We start from the raw sequence: 17,953 nt of genomic DNA on the forward strand, positions 1-17,953 counted from the left end.
GTAAAGAAACTCGGTTTAGCCTTTGCCATTGTGTGCTATATAAATGCATTTTTATTTCTCAATGAAATAAATTTTTGTGTTTTATTTGTCTGACTCCTTTCTTTTTAGCTTACGAGGAAATATTTCAGTAAAAGCAGTTAAAAAAGAAGTAGAAAAGAAACTACGATGTTTACTTGCTGATTTACCACTGCCCCCTGAGCTACCAGGAGGAGATGATCTCTCAAAGAGTCCAGAGGAAAAGAAAACAGCAACACAGTTACATAGTAAAAGGAGGCCTAAGTATGTGCTTGCTTTCTACCTGCTCTTAAATTGGCCAGAGATGATTCTGGATCATCATAAAATTATAAAGTCCAAAATTAAGATTTAAAATAATAAAAAGTGTATTCTTTCAACTTAAGTATATGAATAACTTTTATTGGAGCTTTGAAAAAAGTTTTTTTTCCTAATTGCCTGAGTACTTATTCAAAATGACTCATAATACCAAATTAAATTTTCCCTCTCAGTTTGTAATGTATTAATTTCTTGGGATATTATATATGTTGAAGAAAATTTCTATAATTAAGATATTTAAAAAACAAATATTGAAATTGGGCAAGGTGGAAATCAGCATTCAGTGAGCCCAGACAAAATTAGTAATGGGCAAGCTGCTATGTTTTCCTTTGCTTTTATTTGCTCCCATAACTAAATGCATTCTTGATTTTGCAAGAGGTGGAGTGGAAGAAGGTTTGAAATCTATATCCTAAATTAGCTGCAAGTAAGTGCCTAGAGATAACTCTTTCCCTTGAAACCTGTTCATCAGTTAAGGGCAGAGGGAGAATGATGATTCCTTTTTTTATTTCTGCTTAACCAAGGGAAAGTGTAAGTAAGACTTTGAGTTAGATCTGATTTTAGAATTGCTGTTTCAGGTAGTGTCTAGTATAAGAATATGAGGTGATTTTCTAGTGTGGAGTAGAAAGCTAGAAAACTTTAAGAGTCTCTCCTTGAGTATTGTACCTTTATTCCTTTACTTAAATTCTCTTACCTGCCAGAATATTAAGATACTACAAAATTACATTCTTTTTGAAGAATATAAAATATTTGTTATATATAATACATACTTAAAGTGTAGATTCCTAAGGGTTGATAATATTAATATTTTTATATTCTCTTAGACTGAAAATCTTTCTGGTGCTTCCATTTTTAAGATAATTTTATCTAGCCATAAGTCTAAATTTGTCAATACGCTTTATGGTTAGATTTTTGGTAATGTTCATTATTAAACTTCTGGTTTTTGAAAGCAGATAAATATATACACATTGTCAATGAATGAAAAAATACTCTGGAGGTTGTTTAGAGAACTTTGAATCTTTGAACTGGTGTTGGTTTTGTCCCCTCACTGAAAAATTATATTGTATTTCTGAAAGTCCTTCATACAAACTTCATTACTTCTCTTTCCCACTTTAAGTGTTAGTCTACAGAAGGAGAGTCAGTATGGAGAAATACCTTGACTTTCAAGATAATTTATAATACCACCTCACAGTGTTGCCTGTCTTAGATGATCACAAGTATGCAAGGGTGAGGGGAAATAAATGGTTTAAGATTGGGTATGGAGGGTGGATATTGAGTATTAAACAGTTTATTCACTTTGCTTGATTGTATATAAAAACTTCAGAACTATATTTGATAGAATATGTGGGCCTCGCTATGGTGAAATCAAAGAAAAAGACATTGACTGGGGAAAACGCTGCGTGGATAAATTTGATATCATCGGGATTATTGGAGAAGGTACCTATGGACAAGTTTACAAGGCCAGGGATAAAGACACTGGTAAGAATGCCAAATGCTTTGGATCTTTGGGCCTATGGAATGTGCTTAATTCATGTTTCTCTTCTAATGTATAACTTGAGGAATTTTCAGAAAAAAAAAGTTAAATTTGAATTTATCATGGTATTGTTTCATCTTGTTTTTTGTTTCATTTTATGTATGCACTTATGTAAGATAATGAGTACATGTAATGGGGTGTATATACATACATGGTTTTTTGTTTTGTTTTTTTTTTGGCTGCATTGGGATCTTCGTTGCGGCATATGGGATCTTTCATTGTGGCGCGTGGGCTCTTTGTTGCGGCATGCAGGCTTGTCTCTGGTTGTGGCGCGCAGGCTCCAGAGCGTGTGAGCTCAGTAGTTGCGGCACACGGGCTCTCTAGTTGTGGTGTGCGGGCTCCAGAGCACACAGGCTCAGTAGTTGGGGCATGCCGGCTCAGTTGCCCCATGGCATGTGGGATCTTAGTTCCCCAATTGGAAGACCGATTCTCCTCCTTTTTTTTTTGTATTTAATAAATTTATTTATTTTATTTATTTATTTTTGGCTGCATTGGGTCTTGGTTGCTGCGCGCGGGCTTTCTCTAGTTGCAACGAGAGGGGCTACTCTTCGTTGTGGTGCGCGGGCTTCTTATTGCGGTGCCTTCTCTTGTTGCGGAGCATGGGCTGTAGGCGCGCGGGCTTCAGGAGTCGTGGCTCGCGGGTCCTAGAGCGCAGGCTCAGTAGTTGTGGTGCATGGACTTAGTTGCTCCGTGGCATGTGGCATCTTCCCAGAGCAGGGCTCGAACCCATGTCCCCTGCATTGGCAGGGGGATTCTTAACCACTGTGCCACCAGGGAAGCCCCGGAAGGCTGATTCTTAACCACTGGGCCACCAGGGAAGTCCCCTGAGAGAAAGTTTTAAAAGGCCTTGGGGCAGAGGAAAAAGTAACTGTGTTAGACACCATGTATTTTACTAATAAATGGTGCTTAGAGTCAGTGTTTAATCTTTATTTATAATTTCTTGTTGAAGTAAACCAATAGATAAAATAGCATAGGTGTTTGAGGGCACTTAGTATAAGCGAGGCTACCTTATGCATAGAAACTCTGAAGGCAGTTATAGCATGCAGCAGTAAAGTAATATTTATCATGATTCTGCATTATCAAAAGAGATTATAAAACAAGGAATCATACATTTTAGATTTCTATTAAAAAATCAAGTAATTTTTAATGATTAAAAGGAAAAACGTCCTTCCTTTGGAAAATTTGTAAGTACAGAATTCCTTCTTTTTCCCCTACAAAGAAGTGGAATGAACAAACTTCTGTTACAGTGAATTTTTTCTTATAATAGGATTTGTGTGTGTTTCAATATTTAGATTATCTGATACAAAACTCACTCATATGTAAATTATGAGGCCATTTAGTGTTGTGGGAAGAGCACATAGTTTTGAGAGAGCTAAACCAGATTTTGAATCCCAGTTTTACTACTGGGTAACTGGGCATCTTTGGACAGGAATAGATCTGAGCATATTTTCTTATCTGCACAATGTCCAGAGTTTTCTCATCTGTTCAGAGAGATTTTATGCATGTATAAGCATATTAGGTATATTTAGCCTCCCCTCTTCACTTTTTAAAAAATGGCAGTGTAATATATCTACTCTTTGTTATCTAGCTTTTTTCATTTAATATATCTTAGTGTAAAATAACAGTGCATATAGACCTACTTTATCCTTTTTAACAGTTGTATAATATTCCGTAGTTTGATAAATATCCCTTCATTTATTTAACCAGAGACTTTTTGAACCATAAATATTATAATTTGGTATATTGGAAACTAAAATATATTTTGTGGTTTGTAATTTCAAGAGGTAGGAACTGAAATTATGAATTAAAATAAAAATTTAGGGAATTCCCTGCTGGTCCAGTGATTAGTACTCCACGCTTGTACTGCAGGGGGCATGGATTTGATCCGTGGTCAGGGAACTAAGATTCCCACAAACTATCTGGTGCAGCTGAAAAGAAAAAATAAAAATAATATTAAAAAATAAAATAAAAATTTTAAATGTTACTTAGTTTTGTCAGCTGGTAACCTGATTTTATTTACTTTTCTAATAGGAGAAATGGTAGCCTTAAAAAAAGTACGCCTGGATAATGAAAAGGAAGGCTTTCCCATTACAGCAATTCGAGAAATTAAAATTCTCCGGCAGCTTACCCACCAGAGTATTATCAATATGAAGGAAATAGTGACCGATAAAGAAGATGCTTTGGATTTTAAGAAGGATAAAGGTATGTGTGCATATTTACATAACCAATTCTGTGTATTCATGATTTTGCTAACTTACAGATTTTGATATTGACCATTTGAGGATTTATTAGGTACATTAAAAATATTGCCTTAATATCAAACTCTATTAAAATTTTTTTTTAATTTATTTTATTAAACTATAGTTGATTTACAATATTGTATTAATTTCTGCTGTACAGCGAAGTGATTCAGTTTTACGTATATATATTCTTTTTCATATTCTTTTCCATTATGGTTTATCACAGGATATTGAATATAGTTCCCTGTGCTATAAAGTAGGACCTTGTTGTTTATCCATTATATTTGTAATAGTTTGCATCTGCTAATCCCAAATTCCCAATCCATCCCTCGCTCCACCTTCCATCCTCCTAGGTAACATCATACTTATTGGTATTACAGATGAAATATTCACTAGCAATATTTTTTTGGGGGGACCTCAATATATAATTTTTAGTCTTTATTTTTTAGTGATTGAGAAGCAGTTTATAGTAGTATTAGAATATATTTACCTTACATTTTTAATGTTATAATGTCTCAACATACAAGGAAACTTTGTGGTAGGCATATGTATTATTTCTAAAAGTATGGCGGCAAAAATGTTAACCTGAAATTGCTTTTGATAATCTATAGTGGTATATTGTTGGCTTTTAGCAAAAAAAAGCTGAAAAGAAATTAGTGTGCTTTTTAAAGTAGCTAACATAGGGTATTTGATGGGTGAAAGAAATGCTCTACCTCCAGCAGGTTTTAGATCTTTAGAGTAAGATTTTGGAACTAAGGTTGACTCCCTTATAGTCAGTGGTTTTCAAAGAGCAGAATTCTTTTTGAAACTAAATCTAACATAAAACAGATTAAAAAGTAGGTATGTTCTGATTGAACATGGTACTTAGCCTCCTCCCATCCCCAGCTATACACATCCACCATCTTATTCTTCTGGGGAACACAGTAGAAAAATGATTGTTGTTATGTATGGTAACCATTTTTTATGAAGGAACCTCTGTTTGAAAGTATTCTGTATGCTCTATGGAGATCATCAGAATCATCTTTTTAATTGATATAACTTCCATTAGTTTTTTTCCCACAATAAAGCCCATATTTCTTAGTCTGACTTTGAACTGGGTTTGTCTTTTTCATGTTATTTTTCACTACTTCTTATTGTGTAGTAGAAAGGTTACCTGTTTGACTTGGGTTAGAATGTCTGGGGTTAGAGACTTAGCTTTTCAGCAAGGCCTTTAGCCCTTCTGAGCCTGTTATTTCTTTACCCATTAAAGGGAAACATTATTTCTCTTACTGTGTAGTGAGAATTAAATTAAGATTTTATGCATGAGGGTGGTGTGCAAATACTGTTTTTCATTAATCTTGTTCTATAGCCAAATTAATATAGTTGCTTTTCCTCCACATACCCTAGACCTCTGTTTTCGTGATCTGTGTGATCATATCCCTGTTTATTTCTCCAACCTCAACCCCAATCCAGTTTTTCTCATTGCTCACCAAACTCCATTCATATCGCTCGTTTGAGTCATCAGATATGCCAGTGCACTTCTCTGCCCTGAAGCCTTTCTTTACACCGGGCATACACCTCTCCAGCCCCAACACACACACACACACACACACACACGCACGCACGCGTGTGCACGATTTAAAAGGCAAATTTCTCGTTCTCTAGCTCTCTGCCTGAATGTTGCTTTATTCATTAGTGAGGTCTTACCTGACCAATCTTCCCACTTTCCACCACAGTGGCCTTAAGAAAACATGGTTAAGTGGTTTCACCATGGGTATATTTTTGTGCAGAAACCTATAGATGCTGAAGGAGCTTCCTCTGAAATAATCGAGGGAATGCAGGCGAGACAGACAAACTAATTCTAAATTTTTTTCCTAATGTTTTCATCTTCAAGCAGTTGCATTTCTTTTTACTCTCTTTGAGGGAATCTTTGAACTATTTTGTCTGTTTCTCAGTCTTTTTATTGTTAGTGTGAGGTATAAGAAAACATTTCCTATACCTCTAGGTCTTTAGTTTCTGCGTGGGATGCAGTTACTTGTATTAATTTCAGTAGTCTTGTGTTCATACTTCCCTGTTCATAAGGTCTTTGAACTAGACTGTTAATTATTTTGCAACAGAAGCTTTGCTTTGTTATTTTCTTCTTTCCACTGAGGATTATGAATTTACAGAAAAATGATTTCTGAATGAATGTAATAATATTCAATGAAAAATTTTAATGCAGTTTATAATTCTCTGGGTAGAGGACACTTTTTGTTTGGCAGTTATATGCAGTATAAAGTAAAATGTTAGTCATTGATCTCCATATCAAAATGTAAATATTTAGTACTCAGATGAAAAACAAACACTGAAATAATGGTATCACTACAACAAAATAGTATTTTGGTACTTAAAATTAACATAATATCCTGGGTAACGAAAACCAGTATTAAAATTACTTTGTACAAATTAAGTTAGCTGTAATGCTCTCAATACTAGTGTTTGTTTAATGAGGGAATTTGAGTAATCTTTTAATTTGGAATTTTTCTAAATATCAATAAAACAGTTTTCTATAGTAATGCTTATGGTAGAGTGTCATTATATGGTTGAGGGAGGCAGTCTTAAATGTCACTTTCTCTGTAGTCTCTTGATTCTCACATGGTGCTCCCCTATGCTTGCATTCCATGTTATACACAGTTCTATAACGATATTTTCTATTTCAACTTAGTCATTATGTTTTTATCTCTTATTCCTATTGAAGTGCCTGCCTGAGGACAGAGACTGAGTTTTATTCTACTTTGTGTTCATAGTGTGCAGCACACAGTAGGTTATCATTAAATTTTGAATAAATGAATGAATGAAATACAAAGGTGAGAATGTTCTGTGGAGTAGATAGAAAGTTAAAGATGGGTGCTATTTGGATAAGTAGGGAGGAGGCCATTCTAATTCATAATTGTCATAAGGTGTTTTATGAGGCAATGAAAAATTGGCATATCCCCTAAAAAAAAAAGTCTTGCTTCAAAATTATCTTCCCTGCCTCATTTTCTTAAAAATCTGAATTCATTCCCATAATATAGAACTGCTAATATTTTGTGGGTTTTGTGATGAGAGCATTGTTGATCGATTTGTTCGTTCTTTCCGTACATGTTTATTGTGCCAGTTCTAGACTTGGGCTGGCCAATACAGTAGCCACTAGGCAATATGTTTATTTAAATTTAAATTAATTAAAATTAAATAAAATTAAAAGTTCAGTTCCTTAGTTGCATTAGCCACATTTCAGGAGCTCTGTAGTTATACATTACTACTGACTGCATTTTGGATAGTGCAGCTGGAACGTTTTCATCAAATCAGCAAGTTCTAATAAATAGTGCTTGAGATACACAAGGTAAAAAAAAAATTCTGGTCCCCGACTCAACCGAGTTTCTGGGAACCAGGTGGATCAGTACTTGCTAGAACTAAACCAGACTAATATATGAATGACAGGCTTTTTTCTGCCCAGAAGTTTTCCCTTATTGTTAACTCTTGTTAATCTGTAATTGCCAGGATTTCAGTTGTAGGTGTTGAGTTTCAAAAAAAAGAGAAAAAATTTAATGCAGGCTGTGGAATCTACCAAATAAGCAAGAGAACTTTGTTAAGGAGTCTGTACCTACCAACTGTGTACTGTGTCTTCTTTTTTTTTTTTCCTACCTTAAAAACGAAATGAACTTGCAGGTTATTTTATTAAAGATAAAATTTTCCTGTGATGGTGGGGCCTCCAGCAGCATGTTGAGGCAGGATGGAAAGTCACTTGTAAGTTTAAATTTTTTGTATACTGGGGGCTGCCTATATTATGTTATTCATTTTGTCATGTAAAAGATAAAACTTAGTCTCAGTTGTACAATTTATTTGTATCTGATATTTTATGTGAAGTTTCCAGTTAAGGCTCTAGGCCAGGGATGCATAGTTTTAAGATCCTATACCCTCTTTTTGTGCAGTAGTACTATTATTTAGAATTAGTAACTTTTTTTGAGTGGGGCAGGGAAGGAGAAAGAAAAATGTTAGACTTTCTTTTGATTATAAAAGTGATGTTTATTGTTATAAATTTGGATAATAAAATGACCCAGATATTATCACTATTAAAATTTTCTATATTTTTCCTAATGTGTCTTCTCTCATATTTATGATTATTTATTCCCAAGCTGAGGTTCTGCTTCTTTCATTAATAACATGCTTTTTTATTGGAATAATATGTCACTTGGATGGACCATATTTCATTCCTCCATTGTTGCATATTTAGGTTCTTTCAGGCATTTCAACTACTGTTTTCTGTATTGAAGTGTTATACTGGGAAATTCTAGCAGTGATTTGTAGCTATTCGTATACCTTTAACCAGACAAGGGACTTTATCTGCTAGAAAAAGTCCTAACCAATTCTGAATTATAGGTTTGGTGAGAAATGAAGTAGTGAGTGAAGTAGTGAGTGATAAAGGTCCTGTATAATGAGCATATATAATCCTAGCAGTCAGTGAGTCCATAGACATTGAAACCAGATTTCCTTCCTAGAATATGTCCTTCTGCATAAAACTTTTACTCACATCTGATTATTCCCTTAAATTGATTATAGAAATGGGATTATTAGGTCAAAGGATTTGAACTTTGCAATTTCTTAACACATATTACCAAGTTGTTTTCTAGAAGGGATGCGCCGGTTTACACTCTCAAATGTAGAGCAGGAATAGAACAGTCTAGGAATAGAAGGGAACTGCCTCAACTTGTTAAAGGGCCACTATGAAAAATAAGGATGTCTGCTTTTGCCACTTCTGTTCAACATTGCCAGGGAAATAAGGTAAGAAAATGAAATAAAAGGTAACCAATTGGAAAGGAAGAAGTAAAACTATCTCTAATCAGTTTGTGTGTGTGTCTGTGTGTGTGTACACATACACACAATATAGAAAATTCTATGTAATCCACTAAAAAACTCTTAGAACTAATAAATGAGTTCAGCAAGGTGGCAGGATACAAAATCAATATACATAAATCTGTTGTAGTTCTGTACACTAGCAGTGAACAATCTAAAGTGAAATTAAGAAGACTTTAATTTATAATAGCATTAAAAAGAATAAAATATCTAGGAGTAAATTGACAAAAGAAGTGTAAGGCTTTGTACCTTGAAAGCTACAAAATATCATTGAAAAAAAATTAAAGAAAACCTAAATAAATGGAAAGACATTACAGATTCATGGATCAGATGCATACTATTCCCCAAATTGATCTACATATTCAATGCAGTCTCTCACAGAATCCCAGCTAGCTTCTTTTCAGAAACTGACAAGCTGATCTTAAGATTCATATGAAAATTCAAGAGGTAAAATTGTCAAAAAAATTTAGAAAAACAAAATTGGAGGACTCACACATAGTGTTCTCAAATCTTACTACAAAACTAGAATGATCAAGACTGTGTGGTACTGGCTTTAGGAAAACATTTAGATCAGTGGAATAGAATTGAGGGCTTAGAAACCAACCCTCATATTTATGGTCAGTTTATTTTTGATGAAGATACCAGCACAAGTCAGTGGAAAAGAACAGGCTTTTCAACAATCAATGCTGGGTCAAGTGGATATACACATGCAAAAGAATGAAATTGGATCCCTTTCTCACATACACAGTAATTAACTAAAATGGATCAACGATCTAAATATAAGAGCTAAAATCACAAAACTCTTAGAAGAAAATGTAGGAGTAAATTTTCATGATGTTGGATTAGCCAAAGCCGCCTTTTTTTTTCTTCTTTTTGAAAATATTTATTTTTTAATTTTATTATTTATTTGGCTGCGCCGGGTCTTAGTTGTGGCATGTGGGATCTTCTAGTTGCGACATGTGGGCTCTTAGTTGTGGCATGCGGGATCTAGTTCCCTGACCAAGGATTGAACTCAGGCCCCCTATATTGGGAGTGTGGTGTCTTAACCACAGGACCACCAGGGAAGTCCCTCCAAAGCCTTCTTAGTTATGACAAAAAAAGCAGAAACTATAGGAAAAAAATAGATATATTGGACTTCATCAAAATTTAAAACTTTTGTGTTTTGGTGGACACCGTTGGGAAAGTGAAAAGACAACTCAGAATGGGAGAAAATATTTATAAATCATGTATCTAAGGGGCTTGTCTCTATAATATATGAAGAACTCTTACAACTATATAATAAAAAAGATAGCCTGTTTAAGAAGTAAGCAAAGGATCTCAAAAGACATTTTTCCAAAGAAGATATACAAATGGCCAATAAGCATATGAAAAGATGTTCAGTATCATAGTCATTAGGGAAATGCAGATCAAAACTGCAATGAGATACCATCTTATACACACTGTCAGATGGCCATAATAAAAAGGAGAAGTATTAACAAGTGTTGGGGAAGATGTGGAGAGATTGGAAGACTCATACATTACTGGTGAGATTGTAAAAAATGGTACAGCTACTTTGGAAAACAGCCTGACATTTCCTCAAAATGTTATGTGTAGATACCATGCGACCTAGAACTTCTACTCTTAAGGATATATCCAAGAGAAATAGAAACATGTCCACACAAAAACTTGATACCAATGTTCATAGCAGGATAATTCACAGTAGTCCCAAAGTGTAAACAACCCAAATGTCAATCAGTTGATGAATAGATAAACAAAATCTGGTATATTCATACAGTTGAATATTATTCTGCCACTAAAAGGATTGAAGTACTTACACCAACAAATTGGATAACTTAGATGAACTGGACACATTTGTAAAGACACACAACCTACCAAGAATCATGTAGAAATAGAAAATCTGAACAGACCAGTAAAGAGATGACTCTGTAATAAAAAATCTCCAACAAAAAAAAGCCCAGTACCAGATGGTCTTACTGGTGAATTCTACCAAACTTTTAATGAAGAATTAACACCAGTCCTCTCCAGACTATTCCAAAACACTTCAAACTCATTCTGTAAGGCCAGCATTACTCTGGTACCAAACCTAGGCAAAGACTACAAGACAAGAAATCTATAGACCAATAATTTTTCTGATGACTATTCAGCAGACTAAATTCAGCAGTGTATTAAAAGGATTATACATTATGACCAAGTGAGATTTATTCCTGGAATGCAAAGATGATTCAATATATGAAAATCAATCAGTGTAATACACTACTTTATTACAGTGAAGGGGGAAAATCTACATGATGATCTCAGTAGAGCATTTGACAAAGTTTAACACACTTTCATGATAAAAACACTCAACAAACTGGGAATAGAAGGAAACTGCATCAACATATTAAAGACCATATGTGAAAAGTCCACAGCTAATAACATCATACTCAGTGGTGAAAGACTAAAAACTTTTCTAAAGTCAGGTAGAAGACAAGGATATAGTTTTCCCAAGCTATCCGAAAGTAGAGTGTTCTTGTGAAACCCTTTGTAAGCTCAAATGGCATAAAGGGAAGAAGCAATTACCTTAGGACACATCTTGCTAATGGAATCACAAAATAAATTGAAATAAAGCACAGGTGCTCACAGACACAGTTCAAAGTTATGATGGCTTGATGCTGAGTGTAGTTGCCAGGGAGGGGGCTTGGTAGTGCCACTCTCACTGCTTAGGGTACATGCTGCCTCTATAACAGCTCACTGCAAAATCAACACTGAATGCTATTTTTGCTTTTTACCTTTCTTTTGTAAAAGCAAAATTCCTCTGATTTCTTTTGATTAGCGAAAACAGATACTGATGTAGGTCTGTCATAAAAGCAAAGTGGCATAAAGCAGACTTTCCAGAAATGGGGGATACCTGTACCTGCTTTTGTTGCTTCTGTTCACAATAGTGCTGGAAGTCCTACTCAGAGCAAATAAGCAAGACAAAGAATAGATGCCCAGATTAGAAAGGAAGAAATAAAATTACGTCTGTTCATAGACAGAATGGTCTTATGCGTAAAAAACCCTAAAGATTTCACATACACACACACAAAGTTAGAATTAATAAATGAATTCAGCAAAGTAGCAGGAAACAAAATTAACATGCAAAAATCAGTTGCGTTTCTATACTCTTAACAGTGAAAAATCTGAATAAGAAATGAAGAAAACTTCCATTTACAATAGCATCAAAAATAATAAAATACTTTGGAATAAGTTAATCAAGGAAATGAAAGTATTGTACACTGAAAATTACAAAACAAGAAGTTAAGGATGACACCAATAAATTACAGATATTTGTGTTTATGGATTAGAAGACTTAATAGTGTTAAGGTATCACTACTACTCAAAGTGATCTACAGATTCAGTGCAACTCGTATGAAAATTCCAACATTGGTTTTTGCAGAAAAAGGTTTATTTGCTTTATGTAATTTTAAAAGTCTGTAAAATATCAAACATATACATAAATTTAAAAATGGTATAATGAAATAACATTCCATGTACCCACTGCCCACCTTTAACAATTATCAACTCATGGCCAATCTTGTTTATATATAATCCCATATCACAGTGATCTAAACTACAATCTTGGGCTTCCCTGGTGGTGCAGTGGTTAAGAATCCGCCTGCCAATGCAGCAGACACGGGTTCGAGACCTGGTCCGGGAAGATCCCACATGCCGCAGAGCAACTAAGCCCGTGTGTCACAACTACTGAGCCTGCGCTCTAGAGCCCGTGAGCCACAACTACTGAAGCCCGCATGCCACAAGTACTGAAACCCGCGTGCCTGGAGCCCATGCTCCGCAACAAGAGAAGCCACCACAGTGAGAAGCCTGCGCACTGCAACGAAGAGTAGCCCCTGCTCGCTGCAACTAGACAAAACCCATGTGCAACAACAAAGACCCAGTGCAGCCCCACACACAAAAAAAATTTAGGCTATTATCACAAAAGTAAAAATAAAAACAACAGAAAATAAAAACAGAAAATAACAAGTGACAAGATGTGGAGAAGTTGGAACCCTTGTTCTTTGCCAGTGGGAATCTGCAACAGTAAAGCTGCTATGGAAAATGATAACGGTGATTCCTCAAAAAATAGAATTACAATACCATATGATCCAGCATTTCCACCTTTGGGTTTATACTCAAAAGAATTGAAAGCAGCATCTTCAAGAGATTTTGTACCCCATGTTTATAGCAGCATTATTCACAGTACCCGAAAAGGGGAAAGCAACCCAAGTGTCCTTGGATTCATGTATTGATAAGCAAAATATTTATATGTAATAAAGTATTATTCAGTCTTAGGGAGAGGATTCTGACATATGCTACAACACGGATGAAGCTTGAGGACATTATGCTAAGTGAAATAAGCCAGTCACAAAAGGACCAGTATTGTGTGATTTCACTTCTGTGAGGTACCTGAGGTAGTCAGATTCATAGAGACAGAAAGTTGAATGGTGGTTACCAGGGAGGGAGGTGAGAATGGGGAGGTATTTATTGTTTAATGGTTGCAGAATTTCATTTTTGCAAGATGAAAAGAATTCTGGAAATAGATGGTGGTGATGGTTGCACAACAGTGTAAATAAGCTTAATGCCACTAAACTGTACATTTAAACATAGTTAAGATGGTAGATTTTATTTTTATTTTACCACGATTTTTAAAAATGAAATACTGATTGATATATGCTGCAACATGGATGAACCTTAAAAATACTATGCCAAGTGAAAGAAGCCAGTTACAAAAGATGATGTATGATTCTGTTTATATAAGATGTCCAGAATTGGCAAATCGAGAGAGATAGAAAGTAGATTGGTGGTTGTAGGAGACTTGGGGAGGAGCTTGGAAATGGAGAGTGACTGCTAATTGGGTATGAAATTGTTATGAGGTGATGAAAATTTTCAAAATTCATTGTGGTGATGGTTGGATGACTATGAATACATTAAAGATGTTACTTAGGACAAGAAAACCCCAACTAGCTCCCAAGAATTTTGATAAAAATGCTATATAAATTGAGAGGGGTAAGTATTGTGGGGAGGGACAGGGTCTTTTATAGAAGATGAGGCTGGAAAGGTAGGTTAGGACCAAAAATGATGTTTGACCTTAAATACTATGCAGAGGAACCAAAATATTAACTTCCACTTTTTTCCAAAAAAAAAAAATATTGTTTTGACCAATGTTTATAGTGATTTTATTTGATCTTTGGCAATCTGATAAGTAAAAATAGTATTCAGTCTTTTTAGTAATTATTTTTATTACTATGCAGGTTGACTGAACAGTTTTCTGTGTAGAAAACTGTTTTCTGTGCCATTTATATTTCTTTATCCATATATTACCTTTTTGTGTCCTCTGCCCATTTTTAAATTAGAGTATCAGTGTTTTTCTTAATTGATTTTAAATGTTTTTTTTTTACTTAGTACAAATGTTCATCTTTTGAGTGATTTACATAAAAACTATCCTGCCATCTGGTTTTCTTGCTCTCCATGTGTTTCTTAGGTTACTGATCAAAAAGTGTTTGTTGAGTTGAATTGAGGAGAAAAATATTTATGAAACAGATTGTAGTGTGTTCCAGAATAACTAAATGAACCTTTCATGATTGTGAATTTTGCATGATCAGTAAAAGTTATAGGAAGGTGCTTTAGTTACATCAATAAAATATAGCAAATAATGCTTTTAAAGGAAAAAAATTAAAATCTTAACTAGTAATGACTTCCTCCTTTGGGTTACAAGGAAATACAGAGTTAGCATCATGTGTTGAAATTTAGAGGTAAAGAACATAGGTCAGAATGTGTAGGTGCCTGTCGGGAGATACGATCTATGGTGAAAGGATTGTCAGGAGTTTAAAAGGAATCTGTAGGGAAGTAGGTAAGGGGTAAGTGGAGATGGAAGGGGGAGGGGGGTTCCTTTTCCCTGCCAATATTTCCTGAATAGCTGAACAAGAAATATGTTATTTTGGGGCAGATGTTATAAGGTAATAGTAATGGGAACTATGTATAATGGTTAAGAGTATAGTTGGAATTCTTGCTTCTTCCACTATTACGTACTCTCTGTTTTCCTCATCTGGAAAATGGAATAACAGTACCTAACTCATAGGTTTGTTGTATCAAATGAGATAAACTGTGTGAAGCACTTAGGTTAGAATATTGCACATAGTAAGCACACAGTAAAGTTTACTGTTATTATAGCTTGGTGGTAGATTGATTGTGAGGGCAGAAATAGATCAATTATATAATAATTTTTTATAATTAAGCAGAAAGGGTGGATGTTTGGGAGAAATGAATATTTCAGTTTTAGTTCTTTAGTGAAATTCTATTTTGTGGATATCATATATCAGGAATGGTGCTGACCCAGAAGTTAAAAATAAAGAAACATTTTCCTGAAAGCCTAGAAGTAGTCTCTGTTTCTAAAAGTTGTCAAGAAGGGTGAAAAACTTGTCACGTCTGACTAGCTGTGATTGATTGGTTAACCCACCAGAAGTTAAAAAGTGAGTTCATTGGTTGATCAAACCCAGGCAGCGAAAAGGAGGTCAGAAGAGTGAAACTCAATATCAGACAGTAGGACAGATGCCAGTTGCAGAAGCCATAGAGTGCTATGACCATCAATAAGGAGAAAGAATTCTGCTAAATTCTGTGGTGGGGAAAGGCAGGTGGTGAGGGGTGGAAGTGGCAGAGCACCACTTAGGGCATCATTACCATTTCGGGCACTGAAATAAAAGACAGCTGTTATATCGCCCTATGGTTTTTGAGCCCTCTCTGAGGAAGCGAATAACACCTTTTTCTTCATGGCATAAAGAGGATGGGACACTCAGGCTGGGGGATTGTTTCACTTTTGCCATTTCGTAGGTGTGTGATAATGGGCAAATTATTTAGCGTCTCTATGCCTTGTGTGTTACAAGGAGATAATAATACTTTTCGAGTAATTGTGAAGCTTAAATGAGATAATATGTGAAGTATTTTCACCTCTGTAGTAGTTTACCATTCTTTATGCTTACCATAAAGTCAGCCTAGCACTAGAGTACTAGAGTACTCTAGAGTGCTACGTACTAGCACTCTTAATATGATATGTTATAGAAGAGACTTAATATAGTAGTTGATCTGTCATGCAGTTACTACGTAAGACCTTCAGATTTCTTATTTCTTTTAGTTTGTGTGTAGAATTTTGTTAAAAATCAGATGTTAGAATTTGGAGGGTATTATGCCATGTGTCATTCCTTTAGAGGCATATCTCATGTTAAAAAGAAATATCTGTGGCACAAATGTCCTTTTTAATACATAGGCACAGTCCTCCTTTATAGCTGAGAAAAGGACATGAACAAGGAACAAAAAACTGATAATTTCCAGTAAATATTAGCAAAAATATTCAGCCTCACTGTAGTTAAAGGAAACATAATTTAAGTACAACATATTTTTTACCTGTCAAAAACTGGGAGTGTTTTTAAAAGAACTTCTCTTACCTGATACTTTTTAGAATTATAAAAATAACGTATCTGGTTGAAATAAAGCCCTGGACATGTAGAAATAAAAAACATAAATGAGTAGATGAGAGACATATGCATAGATGCTCTGACATTTGGCCAACAATGAAGAGACACCAGCGGCTCCCTCTTCTTTAGTTTCTTTTCAGACTTTTTTTTGTGAAAAACAAGTATACACCTTGTTTAATCATTAATTTTTACAGAGTTGAGGACATAATATGCAATGTTCTGTAAAACAGACATTTTGTGTATCATGCAACCATTTTAAAAAAGCAAGATAGTGTTTTTTAGTTTGTTTTTTCAAAATTCTAATGTGAATTTATTTACTTATTTTAAATATTTATTTATTTATGTGGCTGCATCAGGTCTTAGTTGTGGCATGCGGGATCTTTCATTGTGGCGTGTGGGCTCTCCGTTGCGCCTTGTGGGCCTTCTCTCTAGTTGTGGTGCGTGGGCTCTAGAGCGCGTGGGCTTAGTTGCCCAGTGGCATGTGGGGTCTTAGTTCCCTGACCAGGGATCGAACCCGTGTCCCCTGCATTGGAAGGCGGATTCTTAATCACTGGACCATCAAGGAAGTCCCTGTAGTTTTGTAATTTGGATATATTTTATTTTACTAGACTTTCCCCATAAATGGATCTTTAGGTTATTGGTTTTTAGCTTTTATTAACAGTGCTTTATCAAACATCATTAAATGTAAATCTGTGTGTATTTCTTTGAGTCTTTCTGTAGATACATTCTTTTTTTAAAAAATTAATTTATTTGTTTTTATTTTTGGCTTTGTTGGGTCTTCGTTGCTGCACACAGGCTTTCTCTAGTTGTGGTGAGTGGGGGCTACTCTTCGTTGCAGTGTGCGGGCTTCTCACTGTGATGACTTCTCATTGTGGAGCACGGGCTCTAGGCACATGGGTTTCAGTAGTTGTGGCTTGTGGGGTCTAGAGTGCAGGCTCAGTAGTTGTGGCGCACGGTCTTAGTTGCTCCACGGTATGTGGGATCTTCCCAGGCCAGGGATTAAACCTGTGTCCCCTGCATTGGCAGACAGATTCTTAACCACTGGGCCACCAGGAAAGCCCTGTAGATAACATTCTTAAAAGTGGAGTTGTTAGGTTAAATGATACAATTCTTTTTTATGTTACTAATTATAGCCCAATTAACTTATAAGAAAGCTTATACCAGTTTACATACTATTACAATTTTGTGTGAATGGCTAGTTTACTGAATCAAAGTACATTATTGATTTTACAGTTTTTGTCCAACTCATAAGAGAAATTAATACTTTTTTTTATTATTACTTGTGAGGTTAAATTTTTTTTTCATGTTTTTTCCATTTCTTCTGTGAAGTGCCTCTTCCTTTGGCATTTTCTTACCAACTGGAGAGATTTATTAAAATATGGATATTAATGCTTCATGTGTTTCACATATCATAGATAATTTTTCTCCTTTCTGTTGCTTGCCCTTTTTCTATGTTCTTTGTTAATTTAAATCTTGTATATGGTCATTCTGTCAGTTTTGGGGCTTTTTGAGGGAAA

At 35.1% G+C, this 17,953-nt stretch overlaps 1 protein-coding gene across 2 annotated transcripts in view; it reads left to right on the forward strand.

Moving 5' to 3' along the window:
• CDK13 (cyclin dependent kinase 13) overlaps window positions 1-17,953 on the forward strand; it is a 112,330-nt gene that overhangs the window by 36,120 nt on the left and 58,257 nt on the right. For both annotated transcript variants that reach the window (XM_082662376.1, XM_082662377.1), the window contains exons 3-5: window positions 109-279; window positions 1,667-1,806; window positions 3,893-4,063. In XM_082662376.1, coding sequence (XP_082518502.1) covers window positions 109-279; window positions 1,667-1,806; window positions 3,893-4,063 — 482 coding nt within the window. The remainder of the gene's footprint in view (window positions 1-108; window positions 280-1,666; window positions 1,807-3,892; window positions 4,064-17,953) is intronic.

The sequence above is a fragment of the Grampus griseus genome (assembly GCF_964374135.1).
Source record: "Grampus griseus genome assembly, chromosome: 9".
Lineage (NCBI taxonomy): Eukaryota > Metazoa > Chordata > Mammalia > Artiodactyla > Delphinidae > Grampus > Grampus griseus.